At 45.0% G+C, this 21,655-nt stretch overlaps 1 protein-coding gene across 5 annotated transcripts in view; it reads left to right on the forward strand.

Annotated features, from left to right (window-relative positions):
• The window catches only part of IQSEC3 (IQ motif and Sec7 domain ArfGEF 3), a 103,066-nt gene that overhangs the window by 46,389 nt on the left and 35,022 nt on the right, over positions 1-21,655 (forward strand). For 4 of the 5 annotated variants that reach the window (XM_080564345.1, XM_080564348.1, XM_080564347.1 and 1 more), the window contains exon 3: positions 17,361-17,649. The exons of the other annotated variant lie outside the window; for it this stretch is intronic. In XM_080564345.1, the coding sequence (XP_080420471.1) occupies positions 17,361-17,649 (289 nt within the window). The remainder of the gene's footprint in view (positions 1-17,360; positions 17,650-21,655) is intronic. 5 annotated transcript variants of the gene reach the window in all.

The following is a 21,655-nucleotide window of genomic DNA, read 5'->3' on the forward strand; positions in this document are numbered from 1 at the left end:
ACAGGGTCACCATGGAGCTCACGTCTGTAGCTGATAGCTGTGCTGCTCTGGAATAACTCGATACACCGCTGAGAGAAGCTCATCAGATCATTTACAGAGCCCATCACCCTGCTCAGATCATGAGCAGGCTCCCTGTTGAACCAAGGCAGAACAAAAGTCAATCAAGACTGAAATATGTGGGTCAGAGAGCCTGAATAGGCAATCAGTTCCTGGGTGAGACAGGAATATCCCTAAATACGCTCATCAGGACTCCCGATGGGAGAGCCTGGGACACAGGAGCTCCCTGTACAGCTCTCCTGAGCACCGCTGAAGGGACAACCAGTCACAAGTGGTGCTTTGGTGAATTTGATAAACCAGCTTGGGTTTATTCTTTCTTTTCTCCCTCCATGATCAAGTGTTTCCCTAAATGAGATAAATCCTGTCAGAACTGATGCCACTAATAACCATCAACCGTCTAGTTTTAATTAGAGTTTGCTTCATTAATGCCCCAACTCCTCTCTGCACAGCAGATTAAATAATGTACTTGCAGCTCATTTACACAAACCCCCAAACTGCAGGGCTGAGCTGCAATCCTTTAATTAAACAGCCCGGCTGATCCCTACCACTGCCTCGGCTCATCAGTCTAAGCCGATTAAAGAGAATAGGGACTAATAAAGAGCATAAACAGGGAAGTGACTCTCGTCTCTTCAAGGGACTTGGAGACTCCAGCAGTGATCGGCTGCTGTCTCCTCCTCTGCCAGGAGCCTTTCCTCAGCCCTCATCACTTCCTTCTGGGACCTGCGAGAACAGCCCTGCTTCAGGGAGAACCCAGCCTCATCTCGGGCGACAGAGGGAACACGGGCAGCAGGGAAGGCGAACATAAAGAGGGGTATCTAGTTCAAGGCAGTAAGAGGAGCGATTGCCTGACTGCAGGACAGAGCAGTGAGAGCAGCGACACAGCTTTGGTGGGGCAGAAGGAAAAGAAAACAGTAGGGTCAGTTGTTGTGATCAGCCTGGGAAAAAAGTTTGGTTCTGCTTGTGTTTTCTGATGGTCATTGTCCATTGTTCTTGTGTGGTCTTCCCTGGGGTTTGTCCTACTATGTTTCTGAATCTTTCTTTGCTACCCATCCAGCTGAAAAGGCCTTGGCTTCACCTGGGTGGGAATGACTGGGAGCAGATTGGCGTCTAACTGCTCAGAAGAAGCCAACTTGATGAGGCAGTTGTGATCATTCCCACCCATACCGTTCAGCTTTGCTTCACTGACTGCCACAAACATTGCTCTCCGCCTTCTCCACTCCGGTGCGTGAATTCATTATTGAGGGATGGGGGTGGAGCTGAGTGTCACAGTCCCATGAGTTTAGCAATGTGAATATCCCACCTTGCTGTGCTGGCTTGCACCAGTGGTCAGCAAGACTGGTGCTGCGGGCCAGGAGCTTTAGGAGACAGATTTGATGCAACATCTTCTGCCCCCAGGAAGCCCAGAGCCAAAATACAGTATGTGGTGATGGCAGCAGCAGGCAGGTTCCTGTTGCTGAGCTCTGCTTAGGGCTTCCCCGTTTCCAAGTATAGTGCAAACCCTGGACAAGAACCACCACTTTCTACAATGGATCTGTACTCTACTGGCTTCATGATCATAGCCCATCTTTCAGGTTGGGCTTCCACTGGGGATGCCAAAGATCAGGCTGAGTGGAGTGAGGAGACTCCATGAAGGCAGTAGGAGCTAACCCTGCTCCTTTGCTGAGGTGCTGATTAGACTATGATTTAGCCAAACCCTATAATTTCATAAAGCAACTGCTCTTTTTCTTGCTGGCTTCTGCCTGTTAACGGCAGGGTTTCATTCTAGGGATTTGAATAGCCTAGTAATTGCATTTCCCGCTTCTCCCAGTCTCACAGTGGAGACTGGCATCCCAGAACAATGACCTTAAAATGTGTCCAGCAGCAGCCCAGCTCTAACAGGATTACATACCATTTGCCTTTGTGTGAGGTAATAGGGCTGAGATGAGAAAGATTTGTTTCTATTAGAGTAATGAGAGGAAATGATGGAGTCACAATTGGAGGGAACAGTATATTCATTCAATTGCCTTTCACAGGCTTTTCGGAGCCTGCCTCTGGCTTGCCTGTGATGCTGAATAGGAAATCAGCAGAAAATCACCTCTGCTCCAGTGGTGAGAAAAGTTCTACATAAAACATTAAGCACCTGGGGCAGGTCCACTTTGGCAGTGGTCATGGGGATGACATGGGGGTGCTGAATGATCTTGTCACAGAGGAGAATAGATGGGATCCAAGTATAATTGTGCGAAGGGCAGGATCAGACCTCAGATAACTCTTTGGGAAGGGATGATGCTTCACCTGTGTATTTGTGAGAGAGATGGTCCTTCCTACCTGGAAGAAGAGCAGGTAAGACCTGACCTGCTTTTAAGGCAAAGGAGGCAAAGAGTCCTCCCAGTCAGGGTTCTAAGGATTGTCGTGTAGAAGGGCTTGGATGTGGACTGAGCAGGAGAGTTAGGGTCTGAAATGTCCATGGAAAAGTTGAGCTGGCTCTACTCACATTTGCACATAATATTTTCTCATGAGATGTAACTTTCCAGTATGGAGAGTGCTGCTTAGTTCAGGGCTGAAATATGATCAGTACAACTGGCAAGTGTTTGCTTCATGATTATGGACCAATTAAGTTGTAACTCAATATAGTTTAAACTTCAAACAGCTGTGTACTCATTTCTAAAGTGCCTTCTGCATTAGTCACCGTCACAAATTGGTTACTGCCTGGCATCACAGCACCCATTAGTGGCAAGGAGACGTGTAAGCCATTGGCTACATCCCCAAGCCAGCCTTCCCTGCATTTCTGGTGAAACTCCCTCTTGCCCGGTTTCTGACTTACCAAAGTACTCAAGTGGAATAACCTTGTCCTTGCTGGAAGAGGAATTATGTTTGTTGCTCCATTGTTGCATGTGGGAGGGTGAAAAGTGGATGGACAGATATTGGACAGTTCTTTGAAATCAAACCTTCAAACACCTTTTTTTCCAACTGAGCTGCATGACAGTATGCTACCCCTTAAAAAGCACACAGTTAAAAACAAAATCTGATTTCCTTTACTTCTGGAAGTCTGCTGTCTCTGACTCTTCATATACCTTTATCTGAACTCTGTTCAGAGAGAGAACTTGCATTCGTTCTGTGTCCTATGAAGTCATACTAGAAGACATTGGCACAAAAGAGCCGTGCATATTATCCACTGAACTGTCACAGCATCATGTCTTTCTTTGACTCCACCCTGCTGTAGCCCAGGAGCATTTTTCCTCTCAGAATAGCTCTTACTTTGCCCTTGGGTCATGCTAGATGCTCCACCAGTCAAATCCTCCTAAGAAAGCCACAAGATTGTATTTGGTTTACAAATGCAGTAACCCCTAAGACTGAGGCCCGTGAAGTTGATAGGAACTGACCTGTTCTCCAAGTCAATTGTCCTTTTTAGGTACCACTGAAGCATCTTGAAAACAAAACCAACCAACCAAAAAAAAAAACAACAAACAACCAAACAAACAACAAAAAAAAACACAAAAACAAACAACAAAACAAAACAACAAACAAAAAAACCCATACAACTTGAGTTTGGTGGGGAATGATTTTCCACCAGTATCTGTCACTCTATAGCCATTACAGAAGAACAGATGAGCTGCACATTATGACTGACCCTGTGAAAGACTGACCTTGCCTAACACAAAGAAAGCAAATCCAGTTCATGAAATGGGAAATTGGCCTTTTTGGTTTAGGATTGCTGGCAGGATACTGGTGGCAGGATATTGGATATATAACCTGGAGGTCAGTGCTTCCTCTCATCTCAGAGGTACTCAGTAGCTGTGGCCCAGGTGTGAAGCACGATAATGATTCTAGTCTGTATCACATCAGATCTATAACCTACCACATGAAACAGCACAATAACTCTGACTAATTGGCCCCCAGCTTGCTGTGTCAAATGCAAGCTCCCAGAATTAGTGGAACACGGAGGCTGAATTCTCCTCTGATTCTTAATGGAGAATACTTCAGGTCAGGCTTACAGCACCTGGACACACCAGTGTAAAGCAAGCCTCCACAACCATGGTCTGTGCCTTGTGTGCTCTGAGGATAAGAGACTTTGTATACAACGCTCTTCAGCCTGACTTTCATTCATGCTGAAGCTATGCACAGCACTGTTTTTGAAAACACACAGAAGTTTGAGCAACATTTCTGCTTTGTTAGCACATCCCGTTTGTGCTTCTTTTCTCATTTCTGTTCCTTATTGAGGTCACAGGCATGAAGAGAGGATTTTTTCTGCTTCTTAACAGCTCATCTACTTTTTATTCTTTCCTCCCTGTAGACTTAATAATCCTCTGTTCAAGATATTACAACTGGAGTTTGTGGAGATGCTGCAAACAGGCAGGGATGGGTCAGCAAAGTTCATATAAATATTCCCTAGGCTCACAGTTGTCTGAGTTTTGATTTCAGTTTGACACAGAGGTGTGGGCCAGGAGTAATGTCTGGACCCAGATCAGAACTCTTTCTAAGCCTGAGAGTGAGTAGATCCTTTCTTTTTATGAGTGTTTTGTACAGTCAGAACAAGCAGCTTTAATTGCTTTGTAGAGACCTAGGTCCAGAACCACAAAGGTATTTAGTGCATGTAGATTTAGGGGAAATGCTGAAACACAATTATAAGCAAAAGATTGTTTTAGAGAATATCCCTAACATCATAGTTACCAACAACCTTGGGAATCTCTTTCAGGGAAGTATAGTTGGCAATTCTGGTACATGACCTGGGAGGAATGGCTCTTTCTGGAAGCATTTAAAGAAACAGGAGGTGAGTTTCAGATGCAGTGGCTCAGTCCTGTAAAGGAGATTCACCAGGATGGAACATTTTTGTACTATCTTCCAAGCAGATGTTTCTCTGCTTCTCTCCAACAGCTGGTGCAACCACTTTCAGGCAAATTTGGAGAATGCGAGGGTGGGGAGTTAAAGTGAGGAATAGATGGGCTCTTCAACAGGAAAAAAAAAAACTCTGGCAGCAGTTGGGACATTTCTGTCACGCTGGTTGCTTTATTTGACCTCTGTCAACACTTTCCTTAAGGAAGAAAGAAGATGGCAGGAGAAAGGTCAAAGGAAACCAGTCTGAAGTATCCTGTTTTGAAACTGCAAAGATACCACTCAGACACGTGTTTGCTGAGAGCCTGAGGCTGTATCCAGCCATTTCCTGGCCCCTTGCTTCTGTTGCCTATGTGGATCCTGCTCTAAAGGAATTCAGACTTGGATTTAAGTACTCTTCTCCTTCATGTAACAGCACTTTCTATTTCTTGGGCCACAAGAGTGGTAATATCAGTGAGAGGTGATCATGGCCAAACCCTGCAGTTGTGGGAGCTACTTTCACCAGCTATTTAAGTGGTGTTTAAGCTATTAAGCCATCAGTTTGTTGCTTTAATATTGGGTGATTTACTTGTGACTTGCAGATGAACCTCATGTTCTCTCCCCTGTGTTGCAAAGAATTCCCTGTCCACAACATGGCAACTTCTCAGTACCAGTGGAATGCAACATTAACACCTTCTGTATCCTGTGCTTTCTGTGTGATAATGCCACAGCGCTGCCTGAGAAGAAGCAATGGCAGCTTTGGAAATAGTCCTGTATCTAGCACTGAAAAATGGGCACAGACGGTTGATAAAGTCATAGCAGATGGACTGTGGTGGAACTAACACAATTCATTCTAATCCCCTACTGGTATCAACTGACCTTTTCTGCATCAATCAGTATCCTGTCCCCACCCCTAAAATTGGTCCATTCCAGATCTTTTGTGAACGAAGGTGCATTCTCTGGAACTCAACAGGTGGTTTCTGTGGACCCTCTGTCCACACACTTCTTCATGGCTTACAAGGCAGAGAGAGAGGTGGGGCAAATGCGTATTGAGAAATCGGCAAAGTGATGAGAAAGAAGCCATTGAGAAAGAAAGGGAGACATACTTAGCTTAAGAACAAAAGCAGTGCTGCTGAAAGGAAAGGGGATGGCAACCATGCCACACGGAGAAGGAGAACAAAAGAAGAGAGGATAGCAGAAAAAGCAGAAAGTTAAAAAACGACGTAGATGAAAGAAGAAATTGGAGGGAACCAGAACATAAGAACAGAAGACAATGAGCAAGTCCTTTGACCAGAATATTCCTATTCATGCCAATATTCTTTGGCAGTGACAGGAATGAGGCTCTTTTTATCACACATTTTCTTGCAGTGTGATGTCAAACCAAGGGGCTGTTGTCTTTTCTGTGCTCGACAATACTAACTCACTCTTGTGCAGGTTCATCTTCTGGCCATCCGCATGGGGTAGGTCCTGTGTTTGAATACAATAAGCTCTCCTATTGGAAACATATGACTATGCTCCAGAGTTCCTTCTTCTGCCTGGCAGGCTTGCAGATCCTCCAGGAAGAACTGAGGAGTCTGAGAGGCCAAAGAGGAGCACACTGTACGGCTGCTCAAATCACTTAATAGAATATCCTGAGTTGGAAGGGACCCACAAGGATCATCAAATCTAACTCCTGGGTCCACACAGGACCACCCAAAAATCAGACCCTATGTTTGAGTGCAATGCCCAAGTACTTCTTGAACTCCAGCAAACTTGGTGCCATGACCACTGCCCTGGGGAGCCTGTCCCAGTGCCTGACCACCGTCTTGGTGAAGAACCTTTTCCTAATATCCAGTCAGAACCTCCACTGTTGCAGCTTCATGCTGCTTTGGGTTCTGAAAATAGCTGGATAGCTGAGGGAGAGGGGGTAAAAATGATAGAAGATTTTGGAACTGTCCCTGTTCAAAACTGCAGAAGAGCTGGGGTCCACCGCATCTTCTGTGAGGAAAGATCATCCTGAAAAAAAGCATTAAGACATAAACAGGAGTTGAGACTGAGTGATATTTGGGTGCTTAATCCCCTCATGCTCCATTCAGAGATTGTGGATGCAGAATCTGGATGGGGCCTAGAAGGTGAAGTGTAGTGCAAGGATACTGCTAGTAGGGTGGAAGGAGCAGAGTATGGGATAAAGACAGCAGCAAGCAGGCCTTCCCACCAGTACATGTCCTAAAAATGGAAATGCCTAGCCCATTTCCTAAAGCCTTCCACTCAAACCTTTTCTCATTGCTGTACATGGTAACTTGCCATTGTACTGGCTAGATGGAAAGTTAGTGCAGAGGGGAAACAAAGGAGAGAGGCAGGACTAATGGCTAGAGGGAATTTTGTAAGCTGTCTAATAAGGGTACTGAGGATACAACATTAGAGTGGACAAGACTTACCTTTTCTTTTTCGGTTCCCAGAGCTTTTTGCATAAGCATGCAGTACTACCGCAGCAAGCCTGCCTTAGGAACTGCCAATATGCTATATAAGAGCAAGTAGAAGTGCTGTTCAATTCTGGGTTAATTTTATAGATTTAGGTCTCACTTCCCATGAGAGTTGAATTTACTCTCCTGGATATCTGAAGTCAAGTCATTAAGAGGGTATGTAGGTTACTTAGTCCATACCTAGTGGTCCTGCTTTTCAAGGCTGTCAAGTTTACACAAATGTCATTGAGGTGAGATGTAAGTTAAAGACCAGTTTGCATATCTGCAAATTAGGCTCTTTTCTTTCTAGATTGAGGAACCTGACTCTGGCCACTCAGTCTGGAAATTTACTCTAACAACTTATAACTATGTCTCGTTGGTAATTTGGTTCTTTCCATATACAGTTTGCAACGCTCTCCCACAGGGAGCTATATTTGCCTGGTGATAAGAACTGTGTGTCACCTTTTTCATGTCCCATACTGGTAAGTTGCTGCTTTCCCATAAATAGGTTATGCTGCTGTTATTATTGCCTGTGTATCTGGGTTGACTGCAATCTCTCTCATCCCAGCTGTTGAGGAAAGAGGGAAAATGAGGATAGGCTGCTGTGTGTACATGTTGCTGGTACTCTTCTGCACATCTTCTTGGGTGAGTGGCAAAATATAGCAGATGCCTGTAATTTCCCAAGTTACACTAATGCGAGAGTAGAAGGTCAAGATGCACAGAAATTGATTGTGCAGAGATGCATTGTGAAAATTATTGCTGTGCTGTTATAGCACAACTGGATTTGATAAGCATATTATGGGTTGTCTTAAAAATATAGCATACAGGGCTACATCCTCCATTGACTTTGGTGCAGTCCACTGATGTAACACCATTCAGCACCAGCCATGGTTCTACTCAACAAAACAATAGGATTGACTGTGTCAAGACAAAGTCCTGTGTTTCTTAACTATCTTGTTCCAAAACATTCATGTCTGAGTACAAAGTATAGGGATGGGAAACATTTTATTCCTCATAGGGAAGAAAAGTTGAAGTGGCCCTGGAGGAATCTGAGTTTGTATGTCCAGATGTGTAAGTTGCTAAGACATTCTCTTTTCCAAATAGGAATGAAAAAAGATACAAAAGGGATTAAGGCCTCAGGAAAGAGAAGTCACATAAAGAGGATCAGGGTGTGAATGAAGCAGCAGTGACACAGTAGGTTAGAATATGGGAAAGTGGAGCTTTGTGCCTGCTGCACAAGACTGTGATGATAGTCATTGGTTGGGGAAAGGGGGAAGGATTACTAACCAAGCTGTTTTTATCATGGTATAAGCCAACCCCAAGGTATAAGCCAACCCAAGCTATAAGCCAACCCCAAACCCCAGATCTGAACACACTGGAAAAGTTAAAATCTGGATCAAATCTGCTTTCCTGAAGCTGATGAATAATGTTTTGAGTATCTGTATGGAGGATGGTGGTCTGAGTCTGTGTCACTCTTTATGTTGAGGAGGACAGCTGGGCTTCCTTCTCGTCAGTCTGACACAAACAATGGCCTTCTACTGGGTTGTGGTGATCACAAAAGCTGAGATATTTGAGAACAGCCACAAAATGTATCTGGGTTACACAAAGGTCTTGTGAATCGTCTCCCTCACTGCCTTCAGTAGGCAGTGACCCCAGTCCCTTAGGAAAGAGCCCAGAGGGGCAGTCCATCCCTGGGGGTCTGTCACAACAGCTGGAAAAAGAAAACCATGGAAGCACTTGCCTAGGTCTATAAATCCCAAGAGCTGTGTGCCTGACCTGACAGGTAGCTGGAATAGGAGAGCAGTGGGCTGAGGGGATATGCAAGGTTTCCTTCCCTCGTAGAGGCTCTGCTGCCTCCCAGCCCTGAATTCATCTCATTTTAGCAGTGAAATTCTATCTTCTGCATGATTGCACCGGCAGGCTTTTGTCAGCGAATTTGGTGATGTTCAAACCTGCCTCAGGGATGAGGAGCCAAGAGATCTGAGTCGAAGTGGCAGAAAGACTGCTGCTGAGAAGCCAAGTCTCTCTTTCCCGGGGTGCTGAGCGGGCAGTTACACTAATGCAGGATGCCATCTGTTTTTTCCTCCTCTAAAAGGTCGTGTTTACCAAACATTGCGGAGGCAACAGAGGTCTGGGGTTAAAGTAAAAGTAATTAAACCATGTAGGGCTGGGGCCTCCTGTGCCTTCAGTGTCCATTTGGTGCTTTTCACACCTCAGTAGTAAGTACAGGTGCCCTGTTTGACTCAGCCACAGGTAACCCCTCTGCAGTGACAGGCTGTGGGACCTCCTCCCAATCCACCCTTCAGAGACAGCACTGAAGCCACCACCTAGGGTGTCAAGCACCAAGGTGTGGTGGGCAGCTGGGGAAAAGGGGCTGTACTTTCTAGGCTGAGTCCTGTGCTTCTGCGGCTGGTGAAATAGCAGATGCGGCTGGGAAGGGAGAAGGAAAGAGAAGTATGTTGGAGAGGTGGCCCAAGTTTCATTCTGAGGTGTCACCCAGACAGACATAGGAGCTATATGAAAAATATATATATATATATGTGAGAACGGTACCACCTGGCATGGCTGGCCTTGCACCATACATACCACCTCTTGTTCAGTGGGAGCTGCCTTAGATGTTCCAAGTCACTGTCTGCAGTAGCCTGTCTGTCTGAAGAAACAGAGATGCTAGTCCTCAGGTGGCTGAAGCTGGTCACGGAGAGCCTGCCCCTCAGACAGGCAGCCCACCTACCTTGATACCTGAACAATCGTCTTTGCACCACAAGGGCAGGGAGTGCATCAGGAAAGTTTAGCTGCTACACTACTCTTCTGTAGCAATAGACACAACAACACAACAACGTGGAAGTTACCCAGTACATGGGTATCACATTTAAATATCGAATCTGAAGTGGGGGCATTGATTTTGGCACATCGGACCCTGTGGAAGTTTGAGACATTTGTTAGTATTATTACATATTCCACCTGCTTAATATACATCTTGCCAAAACCACTTTAAGCAATGTTGAAAAGATGTTGCCAGTTTCAGTCCATGCTAAAAGATGTTAAATTTAATTCATTTCCAATATATTAAGCATACTGTACTGTCAAGTCTGTTTTACAGGTGTGTGTGCCAGCCTTTTTATGAAACAAGTAATGCATTCTGGGATGGGTAATGAGCTTGGTTAATTATCATTAATTCCTCTTGGGTAAAACTAGTGTGAGAAGATGGCTTGGTGCCACTGCTTTGCAAGGTGTTACGTGAATGTAGACAAAATCAGAATCTTGTTCCTATTTTGGTCTGTGTTGGGGGAGACCGTCTGAGAAAGCTGCAGCTCGGCTGGCAGGGGATGATTTGCCAAGATCAAGTTCCAAGTTCCCTGCCTCTCTGGCAGGAGACACTTCTGCCTTCCATCATTTTCAGCATGCTCCCAGAGAGCATTGCCTCCAAGTCACCCTAAAACCTGAACTTAAAAGCAAATCAAAAGCAATTCTTCTGCACTCAGACACCCAGCATGTCAGAAATCTCTGAACCTTGAAAAGATCCCATAATATATTACCAAGCCTGTCTCAGCCATTTTTCATTGAATTCTGATCAACCCATTCACCATATGTTATGGGTGTCCTCAGGGAACACTGAAATGAAATAAACTGAAAAGGCACTTTGGACCCTGCTAAGTCAGCAACTGTGTTTTTTTTTTGTTGTTTTTGTTTTTTTCCTGAGGAGGGAGAGGAGAGAGAACAGGGGAAATGCTGAAATGTCTTAAGACAGAGTGAGATTAGTTTCTTGCAGACTTGGGGTCTGGACTCCTCTCTGCATATGTTAATGACCTCTTTTTCTAATACTCCATATGGTATTTTCTAAAGGTTTACATTCTGACATCTCTGAAACTTTGAAGTCTCATATGGCTCTCAGGTCATGGTAATACTAATCAATTACAGCACTTCAGAGCAGCATATATGCATTAACTAAATGATCCTTGTAAAAGGCTCTGTGAAATGGATTCATAAATTGTTGTGGCCCTTCGCAACTGGTCCACCTAGTCTTTGCCTCAGTTACAGGGCAGAGTGATGTACACTGACCCTGAATACCATGGAGGAGGTGCTACAAATGTGAAACAGCAATGTAGTCTTTTCCCAGAGTGCCAGAGAGACTCAAAGAGGAGTTGAGATCAGCCCTTGTAGTACTTTAGTAGCACCTCACAGCTATAGCTTCCTCCTACCCAATTAGCTGGACCTTCTTTCATCACCACTGTACCTGCCAACAGGGCATCTGAGCATCCTCTTCCTGAGTGACTGGTTTCTTACATCTCTAGTGAAGTCCAGGAGAGCCCTTGCTATTTCTGTTACTTTGTTATTGCTCTTATTTAGCTGCAGTATTTTTCCTTGTTGTAGGAGAGCAGGAGAAAAGAGATGTCCTTTGTGTCTTGACCACATGGGAGCTGTATAACTATGGAGTGAACGGTCAGTGAGAAAGTTCAGTTCTAATTTCTTACAGGTCTAACATTACTGGCCTTGAGAACAGCAGTTCTCTTGGCCCTACAGTCCTGTTTAGTCACTCAGCTATCTGTAAATATATTTCTGAGAAATTTGAAAATTACTCTCAGACTGCAAAATTTTTCTAATATTTGACAGCAAGGGCAAAGGAATGTAATGTCTGGAGCACCCAAATTCTGTGTTCCTGCTTATGGGAAATTTAGCTTGAAATTGTCCTGAAACATTTGGGGACAGTGGGCTGCATGTTCTTTCTCAAGTATGGGAATGTTTAAACCTGGCGGTCAGGATCCAATGAATAACCATGGTTCAGCTCCAAAGCTGGCAGTTTGAAGCACAGATCCTTGCCAAGCTGGAAATATATGCTTCCCACAGCAAGGAGCTGGTGAGGAGAATGCAAGGAAGTGCAGCTTCTTGATCTGTGAGAACTGAAAAGCAGTCAGATGTCTCCCAGGACACAGTATGATACAACAGCTCTGTACAGACACAGGGAGCTGAAACTACTAGGAACAGGCTGGTGGGAATCTCTGGCTTAGTAGTCTGTTATTACTGATTTGAGCTAGTATCAGTGATTTTTCATCTATCATCTCTCTATGATGATACATTCTTCTCTCAGTGTATTCATTATAAAAAACTTTCCTGAGAAATCTGTACCTAGAAGCCAAATCCCAGTAGTCTCATTTACCTGTTCTAGACACTAACAAAAATATGTATGGGTGCTCAGCTGAATTGTCTCAGTGAGAGCTTTTTCACTATCCTGTTTTCTTGAAAGAAGATTCATCCCAGGACCCTGATATCCCTGTTTTGAAATGTGGTTTATGCCAGACTAGCTGTTCCATTTCATTTAAGACCTGAATCAGATTGTCTGTAGTCACCATCTTTGTTAACAAAACTGGTTTCTGTCTGCATCAGGAGTATACAAGTCAGCAGTGTAAAAGGAGGAGATAACTGAAACAATTGAGAGAGATTTTCTACAGCCGATGAAATCTATTTGTAATAATGACTAAGCTAGTTGCTGTGGGTCATAAAAGTCATATAGGAACATTCAGAAAGAAGAGAACAGCTGAATTTTTAGTCTTCCTTTTTTACCTGATTGCAAGTGATTTACATTGATATTACCACTTTTGATCAAACAGAATTCAAAGACATTACAAATCTTCTCTACCTGATTGCATGATGCGCAGAAAATTGCTTCATTTATCATGCAAGAGTAGCTGTAAAAAATGTGGAAGACAGTGGTATATGATACTTTAGGACAGCAAGTAAAGAACACTGATTACAGCTGAAACTACAGGGGTGATGCTGGGATACAGAACTAAATTAACCTAGTTGGAGTTTGGCCAGGACATTGGGATTCACACCTTAGACTCTGCATGGGATTTTTAATTATTACAAGTGGTTAGAAAAAAATCTAATACAAGAAACCAAATGTGCAATAGGACCATTCCTCTCCTTCATCACACAGCTAGAGCATTTGATTGCTCACTGGGCAAGGGAAAGCAGCTATATCCACATAATTTGCTTAATAACATTTTTTCCAGAGATCTTCCATAATATACTGTCTGTCATTATTCATTTTCTTACTGTTATTTTTGTTGTTGTTACTATGATTACAATAGCCTGTGAGCCTTCACTTATTAATAAAAACTTCTCTACCAATGCAGTTCAACCGTGTCACTCAGGACAGTGGCAAAAAATCGGGATCATTAAGGTTTAAGCCTGTATTTCACTGCAGTATTAGTCTGGATCTTTAGAAGTGTATTTTGTCTCTCCCATATGGGGGCCTCATCCATTGCTGTTAACATGCTAACATTCAGGCAGCTAAACAAAATCCATTTCTTGTAAGTCACTGAATTTTCACAGATCAAGCTGAAATTTCCCAGGTTTGGTCTTTTACCTGAAGGTGAAGTAGGATTGTCTGTTTCTTTGGAGCTTTTTTTCCCCACTAAATAAAAATGGTTCCGCCATTTTTTTTCACAAAAGAGCATGTAGACAGTATTCCCACTTCAGCATGAGTATTTGCTATTGCTTTCTGAACAGCACAACAGCCAAACCAGCAGGGGGTTAAAAAGTTTATAGTTAGCATAAAAATATCTAGCTGAAAAATGCCTTTGAGTGCTTCAGTGGAATCTGATTTTGATTTGACCGAGTTTTGACCCTCAGAAAATTCCACACATAAGTGCAATGCATTCTGTATGGGTGTATTCACTGGGCTCAGCGCATGCACAGAAGAGGAAGACAAGGTTATATGTGTACGTGTGGTTAGCTTACATTCTTATCTTAGCCAAGTGTCTTCAGGGGGTTGCTTCAGCTATGCATTGTAAGTGGGAGCACTGAGGCTGGTGGTGCTTCTCACGCACTTCTAACCGAATGCATGCACTTAGTGGTTGCAGTTTAGGGCCCTCCTCTGTCTTGAGGAACACCTCGGTAGTCTAATGAGGTCCAAGAGGGTTAAAGAGGTTCTGAGAATTTTGGATTGGGCCGACATCCTCTGTCTGACTGGGCACGGTAAGGATCAGGTTGGTGAAAGTAACTAGAGTCAGCGATCTCTGGGTAGGTCCACAGTGACAAGGCAGGTCCAAGGTCAGGCTGCGGAGTCAGCCTCCAGGTCAGAGTCCAGATCAAGCAGTTCCATGGCTGTGGAAAGAGGAAGGCTGTGGTGGGGCTGGAGGCCAGCACTCTTATGGTGCTGCTAGTGCAGGGAGCAATGGCCCTGGGCTGGCTGAAATGGGGTCCTGGGTCAGGGGATATTGGTGGGGGTCCAGGTGAGGCTGATGAGGCCCTTAAAGTCTGATAGTGCACTAAGAGCCCTGACAAGGCTTTCCTAAGAGCCTGGGAAATGTTCTTCTCTGGAGGTACTTAAGAGTTGACTGGAGAAGTCCCAGATCAACCACACATCTTTGAAAATGAACCCATTTTGAGCGGACAGTGAAGTAGAGACGTCATGACTTACTTCTCTTCCAGCCCTGATTATTCCGTGATTCTATAAAGCCTACTGTTTGTTCTATGTTAGCTGGGCATATAGGATAACCTGTTACTATGGATGTTACTCAGACTCTAAACTGTGCGCGACAGAAAAGCAAGCAGGCAGCATACACTGGAGGTGACACACAGCCTCACAGAGCAATGACACCAGAGGTGACGTACAGCTTCACAGAGCAATGGGCCCGAATGCTGCAAAATCTTATGCACACACTTCATGTTCTACCATGAGCAGTCTTATGGCAGTTAGTGGAAGCTCTCAGAAAAATACAGTTAAGCACATATGTGAGTGTTTAAAGGACTATCATGTCAGGGAGTATTTGCTGGCATTTACAGTCCATTCATGCTCCCAGACAAGTCAGCTAACTCTTTAGCCCACTGCCTCAGGCTCTGACCTGCCCTTAAGACAGCACACTGCACTGTGGCCGTGACTCAGAAAAGCAATTTGGGGTACATGGCTTGCTGAAACAGAGCTCGTGAATCTAGCTGAACTTGCTTTGTAGGACACAATCCAGTTCCCACTGAAGTAGCTGTGTGGGTTTTGGCATGCATTTCAAAGAAAACATGATCAAATCCATGTTCACCTGGTCATCCCTTGAGCTAAGGGCAAAAATTACTGCCCTGCTGGCTAAAAGGAAAGCAGAAGAACAGAGGCATCCAATGAAGGTGTTACAGTGAGAACTGAAAGGTGAAAGTCTATAAATGTTTCCTGAAATGTGTATGGACATAGAAGGAGTTAGAAATGGGAAGTTAGTTTACACGTACATCTTCAGGTTTAGAAAAAAACATGTTGAATTATATGGTACCAGGAATACAACAGGAAAATATTTTATAAGGTATGTAACCCTACAGAACAGTTTTATGCTTCATTTTAATGGAGACATTCCCTGATTGGTGAATGTACAGCTATGTCATCTTAATGTTCTTTGACCAAGTTGGTTATATAGGATTAATGTAAGAGATTGGTTTATTTGAATTTATTTTTTAAGTCTGATTGGTGACTACATGCATGCATATGAAAGGAGAAGCTTTCTACTTTTAAATCCTACCTTCTTAGTTCTGAAGTTGTGGTACTGTGTTTGACTCATCACATTTAGAGTCCTTATAGAAACTTTCTAGAGTCCTTATAGAATATTTCTAAATATGACTGTTAAATTGCCATTGAAGATAACAAACTTCATTTTAAAGTAACAGTAAGTATTCAAAAGTGCTCCTAGGCTTACGAGGTAAAGTCTACTTAGAAGACTTGTGCTCTTAAGAGCTCACAGCACTTTTGCAAATGAGTCTTAAATGCTTCTAAGTAATTTGGGCACTATAGAAAATCATATCTAATTTCCCCGATTTTGCTCTGACATCAACACCAATCATAAAACGATTTGATATCTAGGTGACAGGGGAACTGATCATACATGGAGCAAATCCAAGAGAAAGAAATATGATTTAGAAGTGAATTGAATAATGTAATCGTGTTTAAATATGGGAGGCAGTACACATCTTTGGTTTCAATGGAATTAAATGCATTGGCTCTGCAGCAATTATTTCCAAACTCAATGTTGCTATCGACTAAGTGCTCATCCCTTGGAAAACAGCGGAGCTGTATCCGGTGTACACTGTGCAGCAAAGTCCAGAGTTCATGCGGGCTGGCCTGCCCACTCTGGGAAATCGTAAATTATTCATCTGTAGCCACTGGAAGGAGACTGACATAGCAACAAACAAACACTCCCATAGTTCAAGCAGCCCCCCAAAGTCTTGTTTGAAATTGGATGATTTCAGAAAACATTTGGCAAGAGAGGTTAACAACAGACTTCCTCGGTACTTCAACGGATTGGGTATATGCTAATCCCATCCTGTTCGGAGCAACACGTCAGCCCTCTTAAAGTGCAGTGCTGTCAAGCCTGGTTCCATACAATTACTGCCGTGGCTGACAGCAGAAAAGGGTGTTTTGCTTCCTCCACAAGACCTCGGTGGCACAGCAATCTGTCCTGTGGCTCGGAAAGAAACGTCTTCTTTTATGGAAGCTCTGCAGCCTGCTATGGCTGTGTTGCAGAGTTGCTTTAAAGAGTCAGGACCTTAGGGCTGGCTGGCTGGCTCTGCTGCAGTGTTATACTCTCAGCTCTCCAAGAGTTTCTCTGGAAATTCTGTAGCATTCAGCTGTCCTCACACAGTTTCTCACATGCCCACAGAAGCTCCAGGGGAAGGCTGGATCCTTGGGATCCAGGCTCCATACCAGATGAGCCTCTGGGGTGCACAGGGAGATAGCAAGCAGTAGGCAGCAGGGCACAGAGGTGACTGTCAGCTGCTCCAGGGAGCAGGAGGGGTGTCGTTCGGCCGTGACACCCTCTTTGGCCCCTCACCTTCAATTGCAGCACCTTGAGCAGAGGCAGCCAGGCAGCTCCAGTGTGTGCAGCACAGGTGCTTGCTCTCAGGGAGTGAGGAATCGCTGTACAGTCCTGCTCTGTCCCTGAAAGACACCCCTTGCAGCCCAGTCTCCCTAAGCATATAAAATGCAGATCAGTGAAAGAGTATAGCGAACAATACCAAACATAAATAATACAAATAATAATAATAAAAATAATAATCAAAAAACAAATAAAAAAGAGAAACATTGCGTTTTGTTCACAGTGACGATCCCAGCGGTTCCACAAGCAAGAAAGCCGGGTGTGAAACGGAGGATCCGAAGGAGGCCGGCAGACAGAGTGGCCAGGAAGGCAGGTCCGACACCTTGACGCTAAAAGCCCAGCATGCGGAGCTCCAAGAAGAGCAGGCAGCGGGGTGTTCCCCTCTGGTGCAGAAGGCGAGCCTCCACCACACGGGCTCCCCAGTGAGAGTGCAGCGCAGCAAAGGGACGGCCTCGTGTTCCCATGCAGCTGCCTCCGATTATGAGCTCTCCCTTGACCTAAAGAATAAACAGGTACAGAGGCTTCCTCCTCAGGCTGCGGGAGAAGGGGATGGGGCGGGTGGGACTGCATTCACACTGTGGTGTGCCATATTTCTGCAAATTCCGTAGCCTCCTGTTCGCTTGGATCTTTTGCCCTGCCTGAGCAGGCCTGGCCCTTTGGCTGTGTGGGGCTGACGGAGGAAGTAACTTCACCACCTCTGGCTGCAACACTTCTTTCACCCAAGCCTGCTGGGCTCTGCTCCTCATTGCCGGTGTTCTGTGGTCCAGGTGTGACTGTAGGTTTAGAGTTGACTTGTAGGCAGACGAGGCTTGTGGCATCCAGAGACACTGCCTGCACAGAAGTGCATGGTACCTGTAGGCTTCCCAGCAAATGATTGTCTCAAAAAACCTCCCCCATTGGAGAAGTCTCCAAGAGCCGTCTTGCCTTCTTGGGTCACCCTGGACAGGCCCCGTCTGCACTTCCATGTTAGCCTCTTCAAAGCATGAGCTCTTAGGGGGAGTGCGGTGTATTCCTAAGTGTCCTGCACAGTATCTACCATAGTGTTAGTGTATTGCTGCCTTCACATCCTTCAGTCCAGTGGTGGGTGCTGAAGACACAGGCAGGTTTACCAGGCTGAGAGAAAATGATTCAGTCCTGGAAGTTGCAAGCCTCTCCTCTTGTGCCTGAGGCTACAGCCTAACTCCAGAGCACAGTCAAACCATCTCTAGCTGCGTTTCCCAATGGGACTCTCAGCCAGGGATAGTGGGACAGGGGCTAATAGCAGCTGGCCTCTTCACTCAAAGGCAATGAGGTGGAATGTGCCCTCGCCACCCCTTGTCTCTGCAGATTGCAGCCTAGGAGAGCTGTTGTACAAAACAGAACCTAAAGGATTGTTTCTGACTTTTCCCTGGAATGGCAGCTCAACCAGAGGCTGTCTAATACACAGATCCTACAGGATGTGAGATGGAGTGGACAAGCAAGTGCTAGCAACACTGTCCAGATTACATTCAGTGGGAGAATTCAGTGGGAGCTGTGCTATTGCAGATGAAGGGTCTTGGCTAATGAGGTTCCCACAGAAGAAACTGCTGCTCCTGGGACATTTCTCTGCCGTTTCCCTCAAGGCATTGCTGCTGTCCCAAAACAGATATGTCAGATCATTGGCCCACTAAATTCCTGAGTAGAAAAGAGGCCTTGGCTCTTTAGCTCTGTCTTTCTCAGATACTGCATACCCAGCTCGGACAGAATTTTTGCTTCACACAGGAAAAGAAACAAGGGAGACTAATTAACTGGCTTCACAAACTAATGTGACATATCCTCAGGGTGGGCCAGATCTTGGCTGCTATATATGGGCTTAGCCTCCTCAATGTCCTAGAGATGCTCCGATTTGTCCTGGGGAGTGTCTGTCCTGTGTTATTTTAGCTTTAAGGTCACATTGTCCCACCACTGTTGTTGCAGCAGAGGCCAGACCTGCCCTGGATGCATGTGAGACAGAGAGACATGTTAGCTGCTTGTTCATTAAATTCCATTGCCTCGCAGTACTGACCTTGCAGGGACCTTGCCTGTCTCATAGGTGAAACCATTTTTCTCATAGCAAAGGGGGATTATAGTATGTGTGCTTCCGCAGCCTGATGGATGTCCTCCGTGGATTACGTCCTGCTCTAGAAGGGGAGATTTCCAATGAGAGAAAAGTATTAATTCCTCCAGTCTTGCAGTCTGTAGTATGTGTTTTCACAGGTATTCCTACCAACTTACTTGTTGAGGAGTTCTCTTGAATAGGAACAAGGATGACAAGACCCTCACAGCACTGTGACAGTAGTTCCCTAGTCACAGCATGAATTTTCTTGCTATTAAGTACTACTAATATACTGAAAACAGGTGGAAGGAGAGATCTTCAGCCTCACAGTGTAGTTGAAGTCACATTTAGCTCTTGGGAGAGGACTGACTGCTGCTAAGGAAGGAGGGCAGCATAAAGCCTCCTCTGCACAGCTTGGAGGTGCAGTTCATCTACCAGTCATTGTCCCCCAGGATTATACTAGCGGGTTGGTGAGTTCTCCTAAGTTTATGCTTTGTTGGAAAAATGGAAATCACAGAAGAGATGAGCTTTCTGTGCTGAAGGGCTGACAGATGTCTCATGTGTGAAGGAAAACATCCCCTTAGCACATGACCTTTATAGCAATGTCCTTCCATTGTGAGAGGTTGGTGTGTGTGTGTGTGTGGGGGGGGGGTGTTAAGAAAGGGTGATAGAGAACACGTATGCTCTGTATTTTTCTTTTTTTGACAGGATATACATTTACTCAAGCAACTCAGATTCTGTCACTAAGTCTGATTCTCTTCTTGCTAACATGGAGGCATGTAGCCATGTTCAGTGGCAACCTGGGTGGAAAACTAATGCTAACCAAGAGTAAGATCAGTCCCATTCTCTCCTGGCAGACTTATGCATTTATGCCGATGGGCAGCAGAGCCATGGGGTGTGTACCTCAACTGTTTGGCCATATCCAGGCCTGACACTTAAGCTTGCCTTAGGCTGACCTTGTTAAAGCTCCCTTCATGTGCAATCTCTCGTGGCAATGGATATTTCCCGGCCATTTATAATTCAGCCACAAGGCTTGAATTGCTCAGACTGAGTGTTCGTGTTGAGGCCCAGAAATGTATTAAGCTAATTATTCTTTGAAATCCCCCCTGCCCCCCTCTTGCTTTTCTCTTCCTTTGGCGCCGGCTGTCGGATCATTCCCCAGAGAAGAGTAGCTTTAAGTAGGCAATTACTTGTGATTCATAGGGTTTATTAGGAGTGAGAGAAGGCCAATCATATCTGGCCTTTCTCGCCCCTCAAATGGGCAGGGAAGCTTCCTGCAGCAAGCCAGACATACATCTCCATAACCTGTGACTGCCGTGGTGTGCTAATGGATGCCCTTTCTTCCTCTTGAGAGGAGGAAAACAGACCAACAGCTGTGTGAAATCCTTAATTCCTCTGGAGGGTCGGTTAGCTAGACCTGGTAACCATAAATGGCTGGGCTACATCAAGGGGAGAGAGACAGAGACCCATTCCTGCAGAGCACAGGTGAGGAGGGCACTGCTCTATGGGTGTGCTGCTTCTGGCTTTGCCAGTCGTCTCAAGCATCCTTTAAAACAGTCCCTTGGACTTTGTTCTGCCAGCTGCAAGACACTGTAAAATGCCCCTTGCTTTGGCCGGGGCTGGATGGCTACACGCCACATGCAGAACCTGCCCTTGCACTCCCAGTATGAACTGGAGAACAGCCTACGTTGGGAGTCTTCTCACTTTGCATGTTGTTCTGCTCCTTAATGCCTTAGTCCTTTGGGAAGACTGAGAGAACAGACTGCAGGAAAACTTGTGATAGTTTTGTCAAGGTACTGCCAGCTTGCACCTTTCCTTGAGATTTTTAGAAGGATTGCTCCTCTCAGTTATTAAAATCTGCCTTTTAGGGAACTGTCCTTGCATGAGAAAAACTGGCCTTTTACTTCAGATCAGCAGTGACATCTTGTCTTGGCCTCTAATAAGATCAGAGCATATGAATTTCACGTTTTCAGAACGGCTGTCACCTCCTTGGAAACCTCAGATAATTATAAGGCTCTTGCTTCTGCTTTATTTTGTATCTTACTATTATTGTGTTCCTCAAATAGCTGTGTCTGTCCCTCCCATTTGTTCCTCTTTCCCTCCCAACACAATTAGCTCTACATTTTGATTGACCAGACCATTATATTAAGTGCTCATGGTCAGTCGTCAGCAATAACTGTCTGGGTTGGGCCTGTGCAAGTTATTGGTTTAATTTGCATTTATTTACATGAAGCTTCCTCCCAGAGACAAAGGGCCAAGGGATAACTCACTCTCTTTCCAGGGAGGCCAGCTTTGAAGAGGTGTGGCAGGAGTGCTGGACTGATGGTGGGATTTCAGATGGTTATTTTGGAACTAAGGACAGGGAACTTAGCAAATCGCTTCTGCTGACTACTGAGAATCAGTTCTTGTCCCTGTATTCCTCTTTCATGCCACATCAAACAGACTCTGGCGATAAGTGGAGATGT

The sequence above is a fragment of the Anser brachyrhynchus genome (assembly GCF_964034855.1).
Source record: "Anser brachyrhynchus genome assembly, chromosome: 1".
NCBI lineage: Eukaryota > Metazoa > Chordata > Aves > Anseriformes > Anatidae > Anser > Anser brachyrhynchus.